This window comes from Melanaphis sacchari, unplaced genomic scaffold (assembly GCF_002803265.2).
Source record: "Melanaphis sacchari strain LSU unplaced genomic scaffold, SCAv2.0 Contig31_pilon_pilon, whole genome shotgun sequence".
Lineage (NCBI taxonomy): Eukaryota > Metazoa > Arthropoda > Insecta > Hemiptera > Aphididae > Melanaphis > Melanaphis sacchari.
In genome coordinates this window covers 4,553,611-4,580,151 of record NW_020271193.1, presented here as the reverse complement: position 1 = coordinate 4,580,151, position 26,541 = coordinate 4,553,611, and the positions used below count along the sequence as shown (strand labels likewise).

The 26,541-nt window shown below is 27.2% G+C and overlaps 1 protein-coding gene across 1 annotated transcript in view; it reads left to right on the top strand.

The window, feature by feature from the left end:
* Positions 1 to 25,026, top strand: part of LOC112596302 (ATP-binding cassette sub-family D member 1) — a 50,603-nt gene extending 25,577 nt beyond the window's left edge. The window contains exons 2-11 of the mRNA XM_025341907.1: positions 1,792 to 2,030; positions 17,099 to 17,271; positions 19,340 to 19,514; positions 20,424 to 20,539; positions 21,301 to 21,466; positions 22,517 to 22,760; positions 24,190 to 24,420; positions 24,532 to 24,657; positions 24,768 to 24,837; positions 24,909 to 25,026. Of these exons, the coding sequence (XP_025197692.1) occupies positions 1,792 to 2,030; positions 17,099 to 17,271; positions 19,340 to 19,514; positions 20,424 to 20,539; positions 21,301 to 21,466; positions 22,517 to 22,760; positions 24,190 to 24,420; positions 24,532 to 24,657; positions 24,768 to 24,837; positions 24,909 to 24,974 (1,606 nt within the window). The 3' untranslated portion in view covers positions 24,975 to 25,026. The remainder of the gene's footprint in view (positions 1 to 1,791; positions 2,031 to 17,098; positions 17,272 to 19,339; positions 19,515 to 20,423; positions 20,540 to 21,300; positions 21,467 to 22,516; positions 22,761 to 24,189; positions 24,421 to 24,531; positions 24,658 to 24,767; positions 24,838 to 24,908) is intronic.
* The last annotated feature ends 1,515 nt before the right edge of the window (positions 25,027 to 26,541 follow it).

The window sequence follows — 26,541 nt, the reverse complement described above, 5'->3', positions numbered from 1 at the left end:
TTTTTTTCGGACTTATAATATGATGTAGGTATACATATTGGCATATAGGTATCGTTACGTTTAAATTATAAATTATCTTAAAAGTTAATTTATTTTGATATTTACCATTATACTTAGCAAAAAAAAAAAAAAAACCTTATTATACCAACACAAATACCTAATAATTAAAATTGCATCGTTTGCAATTCATTGGTCTATAATTTAATCAAACCAAGACGAATTAACACATAATACTAATAGCAGCTAATGTTTATTAAAACTTTTTTCAGTATAATTATTTTATATTTAAGCTAGTGCTCGTTTCTAATGTATTACTATTAAAATGTTATTTTAAATAAAAACAAACAAACCGTTACAATATTCACATTAGTACATTTAGCTGATAAAATGTGTAAAATATTTTTAAAAGAAAAAGAAAACATTTGTTTTGTACACATTTCACGCGTACGCTGACTGAACAAAACAAACATTCAAATTGTTATTATACACGTATAACATGATATTATATTATAGTAATATAGTGTAATATTATAACGTAATAGATCACCTAAAACTAAACATTATACCGCAAAAATCGTATTCCAAGCTGGTCGACGTAGTTCGATATGAATGCGACGACGAACTACGGGTATTCTGCGTTTTATTATTATACCGACACACATAATAATATAAGCTCACGCGCCTTGTTGTACACGTAATAAACTATGTAAGTATACATTGAAGTACGCGCACTGTGATTTCAAGTCTAAACGCTCTTAACGGACGGGTAGTGTCACGCACATCATATTATTGTATGTACAACACAACTGCAAATCCTGCTAATATTACAGCGCACAATATCGATTGGCTTTAATGTAGGTACTGTGGTAGGACGTGTGTTCAGAATTTGAATACCGGTATTCGGTGTTTAAAACCGAAAATACCGGCCAGTTTTACTACGTCTGCTGCTGTGTAACTGTACCATTATATGATATTGATATACTATGTAGGTATATTTGATATTACGTCGACGATGGTCTGAGTGTCGGGGTGGGGCAAAATAAGTTTTGAGAGTTGAAAGCGCTTATGAGTGTGGCTTATACCTATACTGTATACGTCATATTTTTGAGTAGTTCAGGAAAACATTTTGGTTCATGCGGGGCCAGATACGTATTAGAAAATATCACATGCCTTTTATACTGAGTAGCGTAACCAGAATTTTTGAATTGGGGAGGGGGGGGGTTTAAGATTTAGGTATATGTTCATGTACACGGTACCTATACTGAAGTGTTCGAAGAGTATAATAGTCCCATATTGGCCATATTGGTTATTATACGGTTGTGGGTACCAATAGCTGATTGTGATAGAGAAAAACAATGTATTAATCCGCCATTTGGAAAATTTTGAATTCAATCGATAATTTTAACGTTATTTAATTTTTTTATTATTTTTTCTAATAACAATATATTATCTAATATTTGTCATCATATTTTACGGGTTTGAAGTTATAATTATATTATTATTGGTATTATCGATGGCGATAATACCCGCACAACCTGAAAATTGCATGTAAACGTTTTTTGCTATACAGCTATAACTATTATGCTCTTCGATCACATTTCAATACAATCCATACATAATATATAGGAGAAACTTATTTAACAAATATATATATATATATACATGATTTAATATAAATACTGGTCTATCACAGTATATATATATATACATTATACATTATACATCTTATATCATTTATGCATGTACAATATACTTATATACGAGTTTTGACAATGGATTTTGTTCGTCTAGAACTCGATTGGTCAACCACGCGTACGGTATGTACTTCAAGGACCAGACTTACTATAGGGTGAGCAACATGGACGGCCGGATCGAGAACGCAGACCACCGGTTAACGGACGACATCACGGCGTTCACGTCGTCCGTGGCGCACCTGTACTCGCACCTGACCAAGCCGCTGTTCGACTGTGCACTGATTGCGCTCACCTTGGCCAGGAGCAGCAAGCAAATGGGCGCCGCTGTCGTACCAGGTGAGTTGATTATCTTACTGCCCGGCCTTTCACCATGGCCGTTGAGAGAGAAAAAAAAAAATCAAATAAATTTTACGCTACGGCTGCACTTTTGAGACTGTTTAATAATATCTTTAAATAATACGAAACAAACCACGATATTCTAATTAGACGATTATGGTAATCGAACGGTAAATAACTATGAGATAAAATATAACGCACTTAATAATATGCACGCGTACATCAACTGCAAGTAAGTGATTTTGAATCGAAAACGCTTCAAAAATATAAATGTATGTTAAGTTTTTTACTTGACCTATAGAGTTTTCGATAAAATTTCAATGATAAATAAGATAATAGTACCTATATATATATATATATTATTATAGACTATAATTATTAATCATTATTGAAATCGATTGAAAAAATAGCAATAGCCAAACGACAATTTTGAATTCAGTATCTACGTACTAGCTGGTATATAATATAGATATTAGTGACGCAATTTAAATATATAAGATATGTTTTGATGCGTATTTGTGAAATTCGATAATAGGGGGTTACACTATTACACCGTTAGCTGTTAAGTATATACTTCGTACGGATTATTATACATTATCTATCATTTATCATGACCAACTCAAATATAGGTACCTACCTACTCCAAAATATCTATAAATCCGTATAATACTGCATACTATTTTTCGTGTAGTATTTGTTTAAATACCTAATACAATATCGAAGCGAATAGATACGACCTACGTCTTGCTGTTCGATTTCAAACGAATTCTTGGTTTTACGAAAAAGCATTCGTGTATTAAAAGGGGAGTTGCGATCTCCGCGCATCACGGATTTCACCAAACGTCATTAGAGCGTGTTCTTTAAATGTAATATATTTATTATTTAATGTATAGAGGTGTATACAAACAATGGCCACATAATATTATTACGTTTTGTTTTGTTTTACACGGTTACGTCACAGAGCTAAATAGGGTTTAGTAGACATATATATTATTATACAGCGTTACAGCGTATAAGGCAATATTCTGCGATAAGTCTCATGCCGAGGTGAAACGCGCAATTGTAGGTAGGTACCTATCTTACTATTTATATATTTTATGAATACGACGAATAAAGAACACTTACACGCGTATATATATATATATATATATATATATATATACAATACATATGTATGTGCATGTATTTTTGTCGAAAAACCACGACAGACATGTATAGTTAACCACGTGGATCCGCGTTTAACATTGTTTTCTTGTGACTTGGAGTGTGTCAATGCAATTATACTATAAAACGAATACCGTTTTGTATTACGCAAAAATTAAAACACGACCTCTGAACCCAAGGATTAATTTCAAATTATATGGCCCTGTGTCCGGTATACTTCGATTATTTCGTATCGGATTTACAATACAATAGAATATATTTATTTACTCCGTTTAAGCGTTCGAATATCTTTGTAGGTTAGATCAGGTTAGGTTACCTTAATATGTTTGTTGTAGCAGTGATTTCGGTAAATTAAAAAAAAAAAAAATATATATATATGAAAAAATATGTGAACGACATTCAATATTTCAATATAATTATTACCTACTGCATAATTACCAAATTGTCCATATTTCCCATACATAAATGCCAATTGGATTCAATCGACCACGGCTCGTGGGATACATTTTATATTATTCGATAATATTATTATTTATTTCCATAAAATTACGCGTGGCGATGAATCACAGTCGTCGTCTGTTTGGATATGCTGTATTATAATACTTGGCTTGTTCATTTAAATATCACACTCGTGTAATATACTAATATGCTACAATAACGTCGGTTCGTGTTTACATTATACGTACCTGGTTAATTATAGCATGCCAAGATGATATTATTATACAAATCGTGCATTCGATGGTTTTTTTTTTTTTTTTTGTTTCAACTCTTATCAAACTCTAAATTCCTCCTGACATTCTGTAATGTATTATGTTGTATTATTATACAAATAATTCAAAATATAAACGTCGTAACATTGGGTAAATATAACGTATTCCAAATGTAAAAGAAAAAAACATATATTTAAATAATTGTTGACATATTAAACAATAATATATTATAATTACAAAGAAAAGTCAAGTGAAACACTCAAAGAAACAACTATAAAAGTTCTGATATTATTAGAGATAGTATTATATTTTAAGCAATTAAAATTTATAATCAACGGCCAAAGGTTTGTTTCCTTTTTTTTATTCATAAAATCAAGTTTCAATACCAAAGTTTAAAAAGGCGTAATAAACATTTATCAAAGTATAGCAATCGCGATAATAATTATTCGTCTGACGATATATGACGTGTTCACACAGAATGCAACTAATAGACTAGTTCATACATTTTAATTAGTTTTAATGATTGATTAATTTTTTCCCAACGATCAAATCGATACGAATATATAAAAATAAATTAACAGTATTGTTTTTAGACATACCAATCCCAAGCAAGAGCGCGCACTGTAGTTTTTTTTAATCTTAATCGAATTAAATCTGAACAGGAATTGTAATTATCTTTACGTTTGATTATAATCTGTACATCAGTTCATAGATTAAAAAAAAAAAAAAAAAAAAAAAAAAAAATTACTAGTAATTTATCACAACACGCATAATTAGTAGTGTTACATAACTTATATACGAATAATCGTTAACAAATGTAATTGTGACATTTTATAAACCACAGCGCTTGATTGAAAAAAAACCATTTCCTAGTACATAACGGTACATAAGTCATAATAATATTATGCTAGTTACTCATTCTATTTTCTTGCAATTTCTTATTATATAATGTATGTGTATAAGTAACAACGCAACTATAAAACGTATATAAACAATATGCAGTCGACTCTCGGTACATCATCATTTTTAAAATATTATCAAAGGATATAATTTACCTATTTTAACTGTACTAACATTATATTTATGTTTTTTAGTGTTTCAAAATCTTCGATAGCTTAAATTAGTTTGATAGTACAGATTAAATTTCTATTTTAAAAATAGGACCATTGTTATTACTTATTAGTTATCACATTTTATATATTTCATCGACCGTAAGTATAACGATCAACGAAATGATGTCATATGATGGATACTGGTGATATTGAATTATTGCAAAATTCAAACAAAAATTAATCTATTACGAACGATTGACTGACATCGAGGAAAATAAGACTGTACATTTTTAAAAATTGTAGGAATTGTGGAGTTTTAAAAGTTGGAAGATTATAATGCACTTGTGAATCACAGGTAGTGATAATCCAGGCCATCCGGTTCGTGAAGCGTAATTTTAGAATACAGTTAGCTTTTGTTGTAGAGCTGGCGCTATATTTTGTATTTAATAACACCACAATTATCTTCTGTGATTTGATTATTACCGTTGTTTTTGAAAATATCACGATACCGTTTAACGAACATTTTTTATGACTACGCAATCAAATAATAACTGAATATAATATAATCATAATCATTAATTGTTTATAACATTTTTTAAATACAGTTTAATTGAAGAATTTTATAGTTACTCTTGCTCAAGGCTCATAAGTCATAAATGTAGTTAGGATTTAATAGTAATAAAATATAGTTTTAAAAAAATAAAATTTAAGTTCTGTGGAGAATAAATCCTATGCACAAACACAGTACCTATTACTAATGTTTAGTAGTTACAAGGAATCTTGTATAATAAAAGTAGAAAATAAATTTTCATAAAAACGTCACTCTTTCGGTATTGAAAATAAAATAAGTACAGTATATATTTTATAAGCCTATATACACATATATTATTAATTATTTTAAACATTGGACCAAAGAATTTTCGTTTTTATATGCAACGATGAAAGATTTGGATTTTTGCTTTAGGGAGAGATTGAAAAACTTTTAGGAGGGCTAGAAAATTCATCAGCCTTTTTCAACTTCCGTAATTACACCGATGTAGTTAATTAATTTATATTGTTATAAAACTAATATATAATTTAATGAAAAATAGTTGAATAACTTCAAGATCCCTAATTTTCAATCACGCACACGTTACCCTTTTTTCATATCACTCTGCACCACTAATTACTCTCGTAATAGACCTATATTCAGGATGATGCGGTTTGTCAATGAATACCCATCTACCTCTTTTTGTTAATTGTGCCTCTATATTACCTATTTATTGTTTAAATTCTATGTATTACTGTAATTTGGGGCACGGTCCGTTCTATGATAAAAATGATTAAAATAAATGTTTGTTTATGATACATATGTAAAAAAATTAATATTGAATTTTTTAACAGTTTATTGATTGAATGATTGAATTTGAATATACATATCTATGTATAAGATACGTTATAAATCAAAGATTCTAAGACTGTTTTACTCTATTTTTCGGAAAAATTCACTGGATTAAAAAATATTAAAAATATTTTTTTTAAATAATTACAAATTTAATATTTAAAATAAACATGAAATTTGATTGAGTTAGAATACACTTTACTAGATTCACCGAAAAACCTTAAGTATTAGAGGTTACGAGGTTGATACTAGCAGTAACAAATACCTGATACCGGTATCAAAAGTTGAAATACAGCCAATCTTATTATAAGCTACATTATACACTAACGCATATAGATGAGTAATTGTATAAGATATCTTGTCATTGAAGTGACAAATTGAGAAAGGACTCATAACCTGTAATAATTATTCTATTTACTTACATGAAATATACGTGTTATACGAATATAATGTTATTGAAATTGTATAAAATAGGTACTTTGTAGTTACCAATTATTAAACACTTGTTAAACATATAATTTTCTATTTTTATTCAATTTATACTATTTATTACTGGCAGCAGACACGTAATAGACGAGTCAATTAGTTGAGTACTCTTGTTACTAACAATGTGTATTATTTATTATGAGGGTATCTACGCTGAAATTTTTTTAGTAATTTGACATTATTGGTTTTTTTTTTTTTTTACTTTAAAATCTAAACCTAATATCCAATAACGTATGTTATGTATAACTGTACCTTTAAGTTATAATCTATATTTTACATATATATTATGCATTATACATAAAACAATACTACAAACACATAATTTGATTGTATTATCGGAAGATTTTACAACATCATAATCTATAAGAATTGAAAATCGGCATTACGAAATGCTCAAATCGAAATATGAAAACAGTCATAATAACCCAGTGTGTAAGAATTGTTTCATTGTTAGTAATCAATCCATTAATAGCAGGCACATCGTATAAATGTTGACGGCATATCACGTGTCGTTTATAAATTACATACAATATACTCAAACACATATATCATCACGAAACCTTCTAAAAAAAAAAAAAACAGATTCACCAGACTAATAAAATTCAAGGTCTAGAAATATTTAAGAGAAATAAAGTTTCAATTGGAATTATAATGATTACATGATGTTTGTCCTTCTACGTAAAACACTACTTAAAGGTCCATTTACATTTAGCAGAGTACAACGTTAAATCCTAAAGTAAATTGTCGATAGTTACACCTATATCATATTATATATCTACATGACGAAACGAAAATATTAATGACTTTTTTAATACCCAACAGTTAATACCAAATAATTTATGAAACATCGTTATATTGAAGTATATTAATCAAATATTCGTAAGAATCGTAAGCATATAGCAAATTATAATTAATGGTGTATTATATTATACAAACTGCAAACATTTATAAAGTTAAAAGTACAAAAAATATAATGTGTATTTATATGTTATATACATAATATTTAAACGTATGCACACATGAATGACGTTAAGAATACTGAAGAGAGTTTGGTCATCGTAAAGTATTATGGTTGATAATTAATTTTTATGAGTAAACAAAAACGTTTCGTTCCTATTTAAAATTTTATCTCCTCTCCCCTACCTCCCTCATATTATGAACGATTATAATATTACCACAGATGCCATTCAGCTATTTCTCGACGAAGGTATATTGTTTATTATGTCCACTACTGCATAAGTTATTAGCGATATGACCAATATGATGATCTGTATATATAATGATCTGCACGTACCTACAATCAACTGTAGTCGATATGCGTAATATATTATAAGTAAAACACGCAACCCAGTTTCAAAAATAAAAATTTGAGATAAAACTTTTGCTGATTTTTCATATCATGATATATATTAAACATGTCCATATTATATATGTATATAAGTATTTTACTAAGCACAGCTGTATTCATATGTATAAATAATACTAACTTATAACTTTAATGCTAACCTAAACCTTAAAGAATGTGGTAAATTATTACAATTGTCTATAGTATTAAAAAGAATATATTATTTTATAGCTATATCAGCTAAAAGATCTGAAAAATTAGTGTGTCCTAACCTAACCTAACCTATTATGAGCTTTATTTTTGTCCTGATTTATTTATAAAAATGTACAAATTATTTTACGTCATTCGCGATATCATTAAATTTGCATAATCAATTATGGCGTTTAATATTCTATTTCATTAAAAAAAGACACCAGATATATTATAATCAATGGTATGTAATTTTACTATGGTATTTAATAAAATATATATTACAATTTACAATTATACAAAAATATTACTAGTTTTTTGTTCAGTGAAGATCTTAAAATATTTAAAAAGTTATTTTTTTCATAAAATTATGAATTTTATGAATATCTTAAATTTTTTAAAATCACATTTAATATTTTTACCAAATTTTAATTCCTATTTATTTACTAAAAATGATTATCATTAATAATTTCAAAGTCTGAATAGTTATTTACACATCAGCTTATGCTATAACTTAGTTTATGTCTGGTAAACAGAAACTTAAAACAAATTTTATTTACGAGTTTTGTATCAAAGTATTTCTTTTATAGAATAACACACTGTTATGTGCACATATGTCTAATATACTGTCAAATTAATTATATTATTCATTTTAAGTTACACATATTTAAAATATTTCGAAACATTTTGACGAATTAATAATGTACTATTTGGCTATTATACTTTCTGTAGACGTAACCTAACCTACCTAAGTGTTTTAGTAGATATTTCAATGCTAATAAAATGTGTGGTAACAGCCACGCTATTGCTGTATTTTACATAGCTATTACCTATGACAATGATAGACTACCAACAAAAATTACTCAGTTTCAAATGTATTTATATTAATCATCTAATTAAATAATCTGAAAAATTGTATTTTTTGTACACTATTTTAGTGAAATCTCCGTTTTTTAAACTAGTTTAGCAATATTTGACCTAATATTACTTATAAAACTGGTTGTAGGAACTATTTACTCGGCAGTAAAACTATTTATAAATAGCAGAAGTGATTTTTTTTGTAAGTATCTAAACTAGATATTTGCTAAGATGGATTATAGTTTCCTTTTATTATAATTATAAGTATTTACTTACTATAAATATAACTATTTACATAACTAATATATTATGATAATTTTATTAATTGCTAGGGAATAAAATAAAATGAAAATAATTTTATGAACATGAAATCAATTAAGTAATTTCTTATTTTGTTTCCTATTGCCCATTATTATAACTATTTAAACTTGTGTTTTAAATTTTTATTTGATTGAAACATTTTCTGCGTTATATTAGTTTATAATGGTAATAGTTTAACAACAGACGAGCCTAATGAATATCATAGATGTAAAAGTATCAAGTCAGAATTCTATAATAAAGATATTTATCGAACTACAAAATAAAAATGTATTCGTTTTCGTGTCTAAGCACAAAACAATGTCTAATATAATATTATTATAAAATAAAAGAAAGTTATGACATAAACATTAAACTTAAAGTAGTATTTCAATACGAGAGAAATATGTGAACATATCATGCTAACACATCATTAAGGAATCCCTTATTTATAACGGACGCCGTAACCATACGTTTAAGACATTAAGCAACCTATGAACTACCGCAACATGGGTTTTATAAAAAAACAAGATCTGAGACGTAATAAGAAACCTTTTACATATCAGTTTAAAGAAACCTTAAAACGTACTATAATAATCGTATCTGACGATTGCGCTTCGATGCAAAAAATAAAAAAATAAAATAAATAAATACGATAAAATATATACCTACGAGTATGTGCAGAAGTGTATTTACATATAGGCACATTCCTGAGACTATAAAATTTGTGAGATATTCATATTACACTATACCATATCACTGATGTAAATTATTGGTTAAATGATGGAAATTTTTTATGCCATAAAATTTTTATAATCATATGAGAGTAAAAAACAGAAGTTTTTGTGACTGCCGTTTATTTTTAATTAGCAATAGACAATAGTTGCAAAAAAAAAAAAAACCAAATAACATTGTATAGGTGATTCAATTAAAAAAATACTTTTTTTCCAAATTTTTTCACCGTTTACGAATACAAAACAATATCAACTAGGTACTATAAACAATTTAAAAACTCACACAATTTGGTCCTTATGTATGTTTAATTACGCCATTTGTGATCCGATCATTACCTGTCTAATTAAAATTAATAAAAATTAAAAATTAATTAAATCATGGTAATTACACGATTATTGTTCTCACATCGTCATTTTTTTAGCGTTCCTTAATGTTCTTATTTACAACTTATTTATTAATTCTAAATGTCTTGATATACATATAATACGTTTGTATATTACCTATTTATTATAGTCAAATAGTGTATGCGTCACATCTATAAAAAAACTCATTAATTAATATTAAATGACGACAATAATGCATCACATTTTAATATTATTCCTGTGTAAAATAAACCAGTTCCGAAGTATAAATTTACGTCATAATAGTTCTTAAAATTCTGGAAGTGTTTTGTTCGTGGGTCGAGTATGCACGTATTATACGTACACAAAGAACAGAGAAGGCACTTTATTATCGTTATGATTGTAAGCTATAACGTTCACATTAAAGTCACTTTGCATATTATATTATGATATACATATCTATATATATATATTTTCTCTCTCATTAGGAATAGAGTATTACTGGAATAACCAGTATACTGCTGCTTTATAGTACAAAATTTCCTTGACCTACTGTTTCAGGGATTACACATTTAAAACGGAATGAATAAATAATCTGAACGTATATTAAATAAAAACCGATCGGGTTTTATCGTATGATGATGTGTTTGATAGCTCGCAGTAATATTTTTATCCGGTATTTATCTTTTATTTTTCAACACTTACTTACCTTCCAAAAAAATATAAATAGATCCAAAATGAAGTGTTATTATACACTATTTTGCCAATCACCACGACGTATTTTTACAACGAATTGGTAATAATTAATAATTATCATCATCATTGATATAAAATATGTATTATATAATAATCAGGTATCGTCGTGATTCGTTTGTGTATCATGTATATATTTAACGGTAATAGTAACTGCATAATCAGTTTTTTTTCACCGGAGATCCTTGAAAATAGTCCTTGTTATATCGGCACATATATATGCATATTGATCGTGACGTAGTAACAATTGTAAGTATCGATTACATTCGCTTTCGAAAATTAACCACAGATTGTAAGCGATGATCCATATTATGTTAAAATAAATTGACAACAATACCGTGTCCACCGTCAATGTTATGGGTTCGACTATAGGGATTACATTTTGTGACAAGTAGCCAATTACCCTTTGCCTGTACATAAAATGTAAATGCTTCAATTCTATCAGTGTAATACTTGACGTTCTGTATATCCACCTTTTTAAAAAAATACTCTGCTTTATCCTATGAAATTAATAACTGTTTATAAGTGACGATTTAAAATTCAAAAATTTATAATATAATAATTAATTGAGCTATTAGAAAATCAAATGTAATAGGTACATATATTTTTTAAGCCTAAGAAACGAATTTTCAATAATTGGTTTAATACAGTGTCGATACAGGAAAGAAATCCTTTATTATCTTTATCTTAAATTATTTGCAATCGTCGGTCACTATCCACATCAACATTTTTTTTCTGTAAATCATTATCGATTTGACTTATATTTGGTTGATATTCCCCATTTATTGCATAACATTTTGACATCTAGTTTTAAAACACTCGTAATTCTTTTTTTATTTTTGGAATTGTATGCATTTTTCAGTTGATCACAAGCATTTTGTAAATCTGTACTTATTTAATTATTGCAATTTTTTTTTTTAATACATCATGCAATGGACGCAACGTTATAATACATATATTGAAGTTAATGAAATTTAATGGTTGTCTGTTATTAGTTTTTTTTTTTTTTTTTTTTTTTAATTCGATTTTTATTGAGAATTTTTGATAAATAAGTTTAATGACGGGAATTAGACAAAATTGGCTGTGAATAGCTTGAAGGAAGTCGGAAGATTCACAGTTAGTCACCTTTAACAAAGAATAACATGAGTTTTATACATTATGAGTACCTATATGTCTTAAAAATTAAGTAGATCTCTGCTCCAGTTATGTTCAAGACATCTTGTGGGATTGTCAGAAAGTGTCATTAAGCCATTTTTGAGATGAGGTGGTTGAAGTTCGTAAAGATTTTCCTGTGAACTTTTATTAGTTACGTATTAAAATTTAATACGTGTTTAGAATGCCACACAACTTACCTTTTCCAAAAAAAGTTATAAATGCTTTTCATAAATACCGATTGTTGATACTGTTTGAATTTAGTATTATATCATTTATATCCATGTAATGGCAATATTGTCAACTAAAAACACGTAAAAACTAATTATTCAAGACAACGGTATCACGATGATAGAAAGATACTGTTATGCTATGTAAGATCTGTGTACCAAAGTCATTATAGCATAAATGTAATTAATGCCTAATTCAGCTAGTAAAAATAAAAACAGATTAGGTACAGAAAAAAACGAGTTATTTTATGTTATTAAAAATATCATAGTGTCATATTGCTATCAAGTAAATCGAGTGATATAGATAACTTATAGTTGATAATCATGGAATGATAATGATTAATGATCTGAAGTCCTAAAATCTAATCAAAACATTTTTGAGTCAAACGTATTTATTATTACGTAGATAGTAAAACATTATCATGAATTAATATATGACTTACAATGTGTATATTAAAATTTAAAGAATGAACCACAAGTAACAAACTGTTTAGAACAAATATATAAGTAATAAATATGTGTGTGTGTGTGTGTATTTTTTTTTAGCAAAAAAATCTAATTTGAGCTCACAAGGTGGATTGATAAAATTAAAATCATTTAAATATAAATATATATGTTATATATGTATTCCATTATACTTGTTTACTAAAGTCTAAAACACTACTAGGAATGTTTCGCTCGTAATAAATTCGCAAGTATCAAATACACAAACGCGATAATGTCTTTCACTGTGTGAGTTATATAATATACATAATAACAATGATAACACAAAATATCGTAATACGAGTGTCTACAATAATATGAAAAATTACACATGACAATAGCAACGACCATAAATACATTGCACGTTTATCGTCTAAATTATTTCATTCTTTGTTTTCATCTGACATCCATTTTGTAGTAGTGTAGAAGAAAACGTGCACACTGAAGTGTTCCTATAAAACATTTTATGGAAATATCTCCGACTCAAATATGCTTATATTAAACCGATATTACTATTTATTTTTATAAATATTTGAAGATTCGATCGATACGAGCTGTGACCCCAGTCAGGCGATAAAATGATTCCAGAAACTATAAATATTATTAAATAAAATTCAGCTGCATGTTTACACGAATCATTCACAATATTAATATATAAAATAAAATGCAATTATATCATCTATTTAATTTTTTAAGCCATATCTATTTGTAAGAAAACGGTAACTTGTGATAGCCTTTTGAATATAATTGATTTGATGCCGTATTTAAAACAATTGTATTTAATTTCAATGAAAATATCTGTTCCGATTGTTCCATCCATTTTTTTTTCATTTTATCTTTTTTTTTTTTTTTTAATTAGAAAATTCAATTTTTAATTCAAAATTTGTGATTCTCAAAATGTTATAAAAACGTATTACTATTACTTTTGTTAACTTAAAACGTAAAATAACTACATTTAATACAGTGAAGGTCAAGGTGTTTAGTATAAACAATTTACATTATAATAACGTTTTATTTAACATTATATTATTATACAGTTAATAATTTAATATGTCTATTTATGAAAACAAGTATAATAATCATAATGTATTATTTCAATTGTTTTGTCTTTTTAGATTAGAATCACATTTCAGAAGTTATACGTTAATATTACGTTATACGTATAAGTTTATATGCAAACAAACATTACAAACAGTTAATAACTCAAATTAATAAAAGAACCATTTATTACCTTTCGCATAATATAATAAATATAATTAGATATTTTGAATTGTTTGTCCTATTTTGCTTTGTAAATACAATATAAATAGAATAAAATATAAAATTCAAAAAGAAAATAAGCTTTGCTACTTTAAAAAATATGTACATGTGTTATTAAAATTAAATTTGATTTATCATCTTGGGGTTTTTGGGTTCATGTTAGCGACTTTTAATATTTACACAGGTACGATGCTATTTATTATTTTTATTACTTTCTTAACATGCCAACATTTGAATTGTATTAGTAAAATAATACTCGTGTAGGCACGGTGTTGATAAATAAGAATATTTATATTTAAGTATTAATCATATACATATATGATTATTAGAATAATTACAAACTTCAAATTTTATTTGAACTTTACACGACATTGTACTATAATCTGTTATTTAATCGTTTTTATTGCATTTATTTCAAAACTCGTATAAATGTATTTGTAATAATTATTAACCTATAGGCGTATACTGAATATGAGTATTCTCGTAATAATATGTATCGCTTGTGTTTCAAAACATTTTATAATAACGATATTTATTTATAATATACACAATACACATCCTAGAAAAAATTATATCATTATCCCGCATTCACACACAAAACGAATTACAGTAATTTCAATGTCGGTCTATTATAATATTATTATCTGTTATTAAAATCGTTGTTTTGAAACTAAATATCTGTAATATCAGCATATAAAAATTATACAAAATAATTCTTTTGAAGGTATACACTCATATTATCTTCTAAAAGCATTCATTTTTTATAATTTGAAATAACGACATTTTACCTTTTTTTTTTATTCTTGCCACCGTTTTATTAATTGTTAACTTTTTTAATGTACAGTATCCGTTTTTAATTATATGTACGTTCCAAAGCAAAACATTTTTCTGAAAAATTAACGGCCAATTTTCAAAGATAAATTATAAAATAAAAAACGAATAAAAAATGTATTATTATTTATTATAATGAAGTACATAACTTGCCATTTATTTTTTAAAATGACGTTCTCAAGATGATGGCCATATCTTCTAGTCTACTTCATATATTTTCCACTACCCGATGTATTACTTCCAAAAACTAATAATTTCTTCTTTTAGTTTTTTAGTTATCAATAATTTACGGTTTCTGAGAATAGACATTACTTTTTAAATATTTTAATAGCCTTAGCTGATTATAACAGCTTTTAAGATTTAAATGAAGACGAAATGAACGGTGTGCGACTACGCAACTGTTATTATTTTTGTAAACAATTTTAATGCGTAAGACGTTGTTCACAAATCCACTGTTTCATGTTTACTAAATGGTACGTTTCTTTGAACTAATAATTTTTAGTGAGAAATTTTATCTTAATTTCTACATAGAAAATCGACTGTTTCAATGCTCCACTCTGTAAAACATCTGCAATTACTACAGTTCAAAATTTGATTTTAAATAAATTTTAATTCTTAGAAAAATATTTTGTTTTGGAATTTACAATTAAAAATGTATATGTCGTCATTTAATAAGTAAACCACTTAACGATTCTAACAATAAAAATAACTAAGACTAATATTAAAAATAAATAAATAAATATTATTGTGTAAAAAACTATTTTCAAAAACATTAAACATTTCCTATACCTACAATGAATTTTATGATTGTATGTTTATACACCATTATTTCTTATAAATTATAATAATAAATTTATTTAATTCTGATTTTATTGAATACTTAAAAATAGATTTTAAGAACTATATTTTCCAACGTTTAAATTGTTAAAAGCATTTAAAAATATGCAATAACTAGTTAATATTTTGTTTACTATACTCAAACAATCTTTATAGATTTCAATATATTACGTTTAATTTGTTGATAATTATTAGAAATCACTCTCATTTTTAAATCCTTATACGTCTTGTATAAATTTATAAATATATCTTCTGAACCTATTATCATGAACTTTTTATTCTTAGTGCATACACAAGACTACTAGTTAAATATTAAAAGAAATTTTATGGAATCATATTTGTCAAAAATGTATGAGAATAACACGTCTCAGAAAACAAGACGCGTTTGAAACCATCTTAAAAGATATATCTGAGTTCTGGCCTCCAATCTCCATAATAATTATGATCAAAAATATATATATTATACCTGTGTAATTACTCATGCGTTATTCATTTCTTGTTTTATTAATAATATATAAATTATTTATTTATTTATTACATTATTTATTTTATTAATGGCGTGGTGATAACAAACAAGTACCCTTACTCAGTACTCACCACACCTATGTAATTTATTGATATCGTATTATTATTATGTGGGATACAATCGACTATTGGTTTTTGCAACCCACTGAGTAAAAAACACAAACTCTATATCTTTGTGTACTTAAATCATTTTTTGTAAGTACTTCAAATAAATTTGAAATACGTTTATAAAAAAATGTTCACTATTTTAGGGGTTGCGATTGTTATGTTTTGTAATTTATGTCATACGTGTAGAATCTCTGGGAGGGGTTAAATTTTCCGTTTCACCTTTTGGATTCTTCGCCACTAATATAAAATATAATAATTGAATATTATACGCATGTCATAGAAGATAGAATGTTTTAATGGTATGAAATTTAATTTCGTTTTGTCGTTTTAGGACCATTATTGGCCATTGTCGTTATCAGCATCACAGGACAGATACTGCGAATGCTGTCACCAAAATTCGGTTCCTTAGTCGCCGTGGAGGCAGACAGGAAGGCTTATCTCCGTCATATCCATTCCAGGGTTATCACGAATGCCGAAGAAATCGCGTTCTACGGTGGTCACAAGGTAAAAAAAAACAGACTCCATAATTATGATTTATAACGTAATAGTTCTATTTATATATATATTAGTCTTGTTTAGTGTTCAAATACGATTTTGAATATATTTTAAATTAGATTTTTTTTTCTTATTCTCTGAAAACTACATTAAATTTTAACACAAAAAATATTACTTGAAACGAATAAGAATTTTTTTTAAAAATAGTCTATCATTAAAAATTTGTTTTTAAAATTTATAACTTCTTAATTTCAAAAATCCCGCTTTCAAAATGCCATTTTAAAAACATCTATTAACTAAATTAATAATCATAATATTAGGTTATTAATTATCATGACGTATTATTATGTATGGTCTTCTATAAATCGCAATGTAATATAGTTTGTATAAAATATTTAATAAATCTAAATTTACACGAATTCACGAAGTAGATACTTTAGGAAAATTGAAATAAATAATCAATTTAATGTAAAAAAAAAATATATATATTCAAATAATTTTTGTGCTGTTTATTGGAATAGATATCCTGATTAAAAAAAATAAAGTATTGTGTTACACAACTATAGTAATGTATAATCTATGTGTAGCTCAAAGTGTTGATAGTTGATACACATATATGCGCAATTTGTTATTAAACCTAATAATAATAATAATAATACGAATGTGTCGAACTACAGTACAATTATTGTCACCTACAAAATGTACTAACTTACGATTAATCTCTTTAATTAAACTTCCCAACATTATTTATCACTTTACAGTGGCTAGCCTTGACACAGGACCAGTGACTGTTATGTAGCAGTGCGGTATGACAATCTGATGCGGGTTATCGAACCCCGGCCAATCTCGTACTATTTACTAGGGGGGAGGTTTCCTATATATTCAATATTATTATAGATAAACTTGCAATATTTTGTTTGGCGTTTACATGCACAGTGTCATTATTAATACGAAAATATAATATAACTATATATACCTGGATTAAACGAGTTTTTGACGGTTATAATATCCCTGCTGTCATTTGGGTTAAGGCCGCCGTGTACCGTGAATATACATTATTTTTAAACGCGGATAAACACTCGTTTATAATGTTGTGTGTGTGTGAAGTCGTACATCCAAAAAATGAATGTAATTGCTTTTTAAATCAATTCCGGACATCAAATATTCAGTTCGTAAACTTTTTAGGTACCTATCTAATACATACTGGTAAAGCCGGTATAAGTGTAAATGTAATATGTATAATATAAGACCCTCATAAAGTTGGCAGCACAGACATGACAAAAACGTATTTACGTATAAAATATATTCAACAAATTTATCGGACATTGTTAGATCATTCAAAATTTGGTTAGAATTATTATTGCCATTATAGCTTTTTATAAGCTTTTACTATATTATTATAGTAAGTAATGGTATTGACTTTATAAAATTACGTGGGTATAGCCGATATTTGTATTGGTATACAAGACGCATTTATGTAGGTAGTGAAACCATTACGATGATGGTTTTGATTTACTTATAAATGGATAACTTATTATTAATGTGTGTTTATGATGTTTTCTTATAAATTATATTTATAATAGTATAGAAAAAATTTTTAAAAAAATTGTTTTCAAATAAAAACACAAGAATAAAGTTTGATGTACTTACCTGTGTTTCTCGTTCCTATTAGTATAACATTAATATATATATATATATATATATATATATATTTGAATATGACCATACATTTTTGGGGTTATATTATAAAGGTGAATAATTGTCAGTAAATAATTTAGTATTTATAATCTTTAACACAATTTTATAAATCATTCTATATTTATCTAACTTCCTCAAGAATAATAATCTTGTAATAGAATAAGTCATCTCGTACATAAAAATCTGAATTTTTAAAAAAAGTATGTTATATTGATATGAAATACCGATGTTCACCACCAAGTGAGATTCATACTCTATAAATTATTATTGTTGTTTCTTTTTTGGCATATCATTTTAGTCTTCGTAACTTTGTTATTATTTTATTAAAAAGTAATTTTGTCATTTATCATAACACTCATTATTTTTATTTTCTGTATAGGTGGAAATGATACATTTGCAAAACGCCTACCAGTCGTTGGTCCGACACATGAACGCAATATTCTCTCAAAGACTGTGGTACGTCGTCCTAGAACAGTTCCTGATGAAATACGTATGGAGCGGAACCGGAATGGTGGTCGTGTCGTTACCGATAATAACTAGCTCAAGAGTAGCAGGTAATGACGTGTACCAGGGTAGTGTACCAGGTTACGTACTCAAATTCTCAATGTCATCAAATTCGTATCATTTAAATTTACAATAAAAGTTGTCTTCTTCCATTATTGCACGATGTATTTAACTGCACAAAAAATTACCTAAACAAGTTCTAGTTAAAAAATATCACAGTTAACGATCAGTTCATTAAATTCGGGATTCAGGCTCGTGTGCAATATAAAATCTTTAAGATATATTAGAATAATATTTAAAATTTACCGATTTTTTTTTTTAAACATGTTGAAAAAATATATTTTCATGTAATTATCTGTTATATAACACCTCATTCAGAATTATTTTAAACATTATACTGTAGCGGCATACAGCTATAAAAAATGTATTTATTTTGTGTAAAATATCTATTTCATCAATGGCTAATGTTTGTGTAATAGAAAAACATTAAAAGTTTATAAATAATTCTAATTTATTCTTTGTTTTAATACATTATAAGTATTTAAAATTTAAATTAATGGAGTAGAAAAATTTAAAACCATGATTTAATCTTTGTAGGACGAAATCACTCAAATTAGCTTCTCTGAAATGTGATTGCTTTTAAAATTCAAATAATAAATCAATTTCCCTCATAAAATAGTTGAAAAAGTAGAATATTTGAAATTTTTTACAAAAAATAGAATTATTATCGATATTTGGAAAATCACAGTTTTCAGTGCCTCTACATTCATAAAATTCTAGGAAAAACAACTATTTACTCAGTTTATAAATACCTTATGTGAAGATCATACAAGATCTTAATATTATATTTTATTATATTATTTATATTCTAATTCATTAATACTTAGCAATATTCGTGTAATATCGATTTATATTAAAATGCTGTTCGTTTATGTAATGTGTTTGGTTTGTTCATTTAGAACTTAACGATTCTCCGGATGGAGGAGTGAGCGAGCGAACTCAATATTTGACCACAGCAAGGAATCTGCTAGCTTCAGGAGCCGATGCCGTCGAAAGATTAATGACTTCGTACAAGGTATATATTGTCATTTATCTTATGTATAACAAAATATTGCTCTTAATGAAATCATTTCAACGTCTTAAAAATATAGTATTGAACAATATTGATGATAAACTACGTGATCTGGAACTTACAGCATAAAACAAAAATTAAAATAATATAGCTGGTGCCTGTATGTAATATTCTTATAAATTAAATTTAATGCACTACAGGTCTACAAATGTAAAAAAATATAAGCCATAAACATAATTTTAAATTAATTTTTATGTTTTGTTTGGATACGAATGACATAAAAATTTAATAATTTTTTTTTAGGAACTATTAACTATAAAGTTGTATTCAGTTGACTAATCATTTTCTATAAAAATAAATAAACATAGTTTTCGATCTCAATATCGAATAATTATTTTTATTAATTACCTAAAAAATAAGAAAGAAAAAATAAATATTTTTTTCATAGTCAAACGATCACTATAATATATAAGCCTAAAATAAAAAATATCGTCTTATTAACCAAACAAAAAATATTTTATTTATTTCATTTTTAACTAACCGAAAAAATAAATAAAATTATATAAAAATATACTTGAAAAAAAAATATATCATCTTTGAACTGACTTTACTTTTACTCTAAACACATTTATTATTAATTTATACTTCCACGAAATTTTACTACACGCGGATATGCAACTTATATATTGTTATGAATAAAGAATCCCGACGATAATGTAGTAACAAATCGATTTTCTCTTTTTATTTATTAAAATATTTTTTAGGAAATTGTCGAACTCGCTGGCTACACATACAGGGTAGGTGCCATGCTCGACGTGTTCAACGACGTCAGCAAGTGTAAATACCGTCGAAACGGATTGACCAATGGAAAAGTTCACAAGATGTTACCAAAATTGCACTACAACAAGGACGGGCAACTCGTGATCAGAGGTAAAACTTTGTTTCTGGACTGTGTCTGCCAGAATACGAATAGACGTGTAATACTAATAACAGTAATATAATTACAATAATAATATATGGTGACCGATTGGATTATTTTTCGTTTCGGCCAGGTGGTTGTCAGTTGATACTCTACTGGAAAGAAAAGTTAGTTCCGTTTTCAAAATGACGCGCTATTCCACTTCGTAACGGTACTTTTTCCCCGTATATTATTCACGTTTATTCACTTTCGCACGAATGAAATTGAAATCATGTGTTTGGTCACCGCATGTTTACTAGAAACTTTTGACCTAAGCCGTTGATAGAATACCGGTTGTATCAGTATTCCGATGTATTAAAATCGCGACGGGAACAATAATGATAATTATTCGTGTAAAAACATTTTTAAATAAAAACTTATTACGTCTTATAATATTGGCTGTTTAAATTCTGATACATCGTAATACGAGTATATAGTGTGAAAAAATGGATATTAAACAAATCATTCGTCCGTTTTTTGTACATAATACCGACTCCCGTAAATAAAAAATATCTTAAGCATTTACAACCGTGATGCACTGTAGGTTGTCATCCACTTTCGCGATTCAATTTTAATTGGCGGCAACATCAAAATTATCTAGAACTATTTCGATTGAAAAACTTGCATTATTTTTCTAAATAATCATCATCTCAAAATGGAAGTTATTGTCTTGTCTGAACTACAATTAATTTTTTTTTTAAAAGCGTATATAGTTAATTAGTGACATGAGTATTTAAAATTTTAAAAATTGGAGTATTGGGTGTTGGAAAAATATTTTATCGTTGCCATGCAATATGATAGAGGCTTCTCTATTATACGTATATTTTTAATATTATAATCATTATTATTCGCGCGAGTAATAATAAAATTGTTAAATTTAAAAACTAAAAATCGAATTTAAAAATCAACGATATCGATAAAATATAAATACCAGTAGTCGATTAATGAGTAAACGAAAATTTGACTTAGTGTTGGACCAAACATTCTTGTGACCTGACTTTGGCGTGTTGTTTTGTTCACAGGCGTGGTGAAAAACAGTCCGGACGGTAGCATATCGCTGTACGACGTGCCCATAGTGACGCCCAACAGCGACGTCGTCGTGTCCAGTCTTACGATGACGATGAAACCCGGCGAACACCTGCTGATCACCGGCCCCAACGGGTGCGGTAAATCGTCTCTTTTCAGAGTCCTAAGCGGACTGTGGCCCGTCTACGCCGGCACGCTAATCAGGCCGCCGAATTGTTGCATGTTCTACATACCGCAAAGGTATGAAATACGTATAATTAACATATCCGAACCGCTCTATACCTACCTGTTGCTGATAAAAATAATAATGATCATTTTAATATTTTAATACGCGGATACTATACTCGTACGTTTGTTGTAGACAGTGCTGGTATTGCTGATGCTACTGCTGCGCTGCTTTGATTCGCTGTCCGGGCAGTAGTATTTGACAACGCGATAGAATCTATCGGATAGATTATGCACTATTATCATTATAGTAATTATAATTGACGGGTTTTTTAAGAGAAATGGTTCAATAGTCATGAAAGATATAGGTACCTCTAATTTCCAGAATACTGGAAAAACGACGTTAGTGTTTTTAACAAAATATTTAATCGTCTTGCTATTAAATTGTTTTAATTAAGCAGTGACTATTTTAATGTAGGTACCTATATTTTATTTATGATGAATAGGGCAAAGCTTTGTTGCATGCGCAATGAAAATATGATAAAATATACGGTGAAATTACCAATAAATTTAAGTAACAACAAAGTGAAAGTCTGATACTCTTATTTTTATGCGACCAATAAGTGTATAAGTTTAATAAAATTGAAATAACCAAAGTAATATGACGCAGAATCTAACCTTTCGTTATCACACAATATACACATTTTTATATTTGTAACCAATTAAAATTTAGTAAACCATGGTTATACATAAAATATGTAAAAATATAAAAAATAAAAATTGAACATTATTACATCACCATAACTAACCACATTTTTAAAAGAACGCAGCAACAAAAACCTACCCAATTTTATTATATTATTGCTTATTATATAACTTATGAATTATCCCTTCTTCACTACATCTAAGAACTATGACTTGACATATTTTACAAATTATGCTCTTGGCATTCTGATTTATGACTTTTTTAGTATGACATATATAATATATCACATAACATTATATTATGACTTATCTTTTGTCTAAGAACGAAGATATTTATTTTGTATATTATATTTCATTATTATTGATTTTATTTAATGTTTAGTTAAAAAAAAAAAAAAAAAAAAATGAAAATTACTAAATATGACCTAATGGCTATTTTCAAATATATTATAATATTATGTCTCACAAAAAAAGCTTACTTGTGAATTATACGTAGTGGTACAATTTTATATTTACAACATTATAAACAATGTGGATTGACATTTCTCACAGAATTGACGTAACTATCTATAGATATACCAAAAAACCTAAACTTGACTTATTGAGCTTCTCATAAAAATCGTCCAATATTATAATGAAAAATATTAATAAACGTGTATTGTTATATTTACCAGTCAATATTTCGTGTAACACTATAAAATATGTATTCAGTGTATTATGCTCGATTACTAGTGTAAACACGAATTATTTTTTAATAAATAATTAATAAAACAGTGGTACTCATCGTGTGCATTTGTAGGCCATACATGACAATAGGAAGCCTGAAAGAACAAGTAATTTATCCAGATACTCTTTCGGATATGCTGACCAAAGGAATTACCGAACAAGACTTGGAGGCGTGCCTGGCTCAAGTCCACCTGTCCCATTTGGTACAGAGAGAAGGCGGTTGGGACGCGACAGCGGACTGGAAAGATGTTTTATCTGGTGGCGAGAAACAAAGGATGGCCTTTGCCAGAATCTTTTACCACAAGTGAGTATTACAGTGCAAATTTTAAATATCCAACCTCTTCTCGAACAGAACGTAAAAACATCGCATCTATACTATATCTTATACTATTGAGACCGTTACTTACATTTTCAGACCATCATTTGCTCTTCTGGATGAATGCACCAGTGCCGTGAGCATAGACGTCGAAAGTGATATGTATCAGTCAGCTAAGGACTCCGGCATCACACTGCTCACCATCACCCACAGGCCGTCTTTATGGTAAAGTTCATAATTTTATTGATTCATAACTATTATTAATATTTTATAATTTGTAATTCGACAATAACATCGAAAAAAAACCATTAATTTAATCGTTGATTTTGTTTCAGGAAATTCCATTCGCATATATTGCACTTTGACGGTGAAGGCGGGTGGAAAATTACAACACTAGGGCAAAAAGTAATATTTTACTCTGCGTTTTAATAAACACTATATTAATTATTCATTGGTTTTTTTTTTTTAATTTCCAGGAAAAAGATACCGGTATATTAGCAATTGAACAACCGAAAGATAAATTAGTGAATGGAATTTCGTAGAGTGCAAATCATAAACGTTGAAAACATATCTTGCCAACCTTTAAATTTTAATGAAAACCATGTGATTATTAATTTAATGCTTTATAAGATTAATTATTTTTTAAATGTATGTCCATACCGATCTGGATACGTGTTTTTTTTTCTTCTTCAATTTGTATAATTCTAAAATGGAGAACAGAATAATATGTATTTAAATATTATCATGTATAAAATATAAATAAGGATAACGTTTTTATATAATGTGTATTATTTTTCATAGATTTACTGAATTTCTGGATATATTTTATGTAATATGTAAATTGTATAGGTGTGAATCAAATATATTATGTAGATATTATATTATCTACGCAAATGTATCGTAACTATTTTATGTTAAATGTGTTAAAAAAAGGACGAATAAACTTTGAATGATTGTTACGAAATTTTATCAATATTAACATTAAAATATCTATATTTTTATTTAATTCATTGATAATATATGAAGATTGCCGACATCGCATGATGCACATCTTAAAAATGATTGTTTATCTATAATAAGGGTTCAGATTAAAATAAAAGTCGTAAAAGTCGCTCTGATATACATATAGTTGAAGGGTGTCGAGTTCGGAGTTTCCCTCGTTATTGAGTAGGTAGGTTACTATAATGAATATGTTGAATTTTAATTTAAGTTACTCAGGAAAAATGATTCTGGGCGGAAATCGCCTATTAACCTTTAACTTTAAGGTAGGTATTTTATTACATATGCATACTACTTAGAAATTATAATATTATTAGAAATATATCCTGTTAATAGTATTGTTTTAATATGATAGATTGAAGTAATTTTTCCAAAAACATTTTGCATGCATTAAATATATTATAATAATTATACAACATATTAATTTCATATACAATAATAACAAGCTGTACTTATAAATCAATACCTGTACTGGTGCTCTGTAGAATGATGTGAATAGATATGTCAAATAGCTTAAAATGTTTAGGCTAAATAAGTTTTTTTAATTTTACGTTAAATGGTTTAATTTTATTTCGGTTTTTTGCTTCTACTGCTTTGCAGTTTTTAAAGTTTTTTATAATTTATGTTAGAGTAATATGTTATTTGTTGCTATATTTATTGTTACACCATGTTTTTCAAACATTATCATATTCAGAACAATTGAAGGAGTTCTTATTCATTATAAAATAAGAAAAACCTTAAACAACCGATTAAAATCTCACCTTTCTCAAAATATCTTTTAGTCATTTCGCTACCATCGTCAACAATTTAATTGTGTACACTTGCATTTGTAATCATAATACATTTTATTATATTTTAAAATGATTGTTTTTTAAAAACTAACTTGAAAGATATTAAAAGCACAAATAATTCAACTAAGTATTGAAACAATCAGATTGAATAATAAATTAAAAATAAGATATTCAAACATAACGATCTTCAACATATCATTATACTACTATGACTTCCGAGTTAAGTATTTTTTTTATATAATGCCTAGAAAAAAAAAACAGTGATATACAGGCATACAATTTATGTTAACTGGTCAGCATAGTTAATGACTTACTGTAA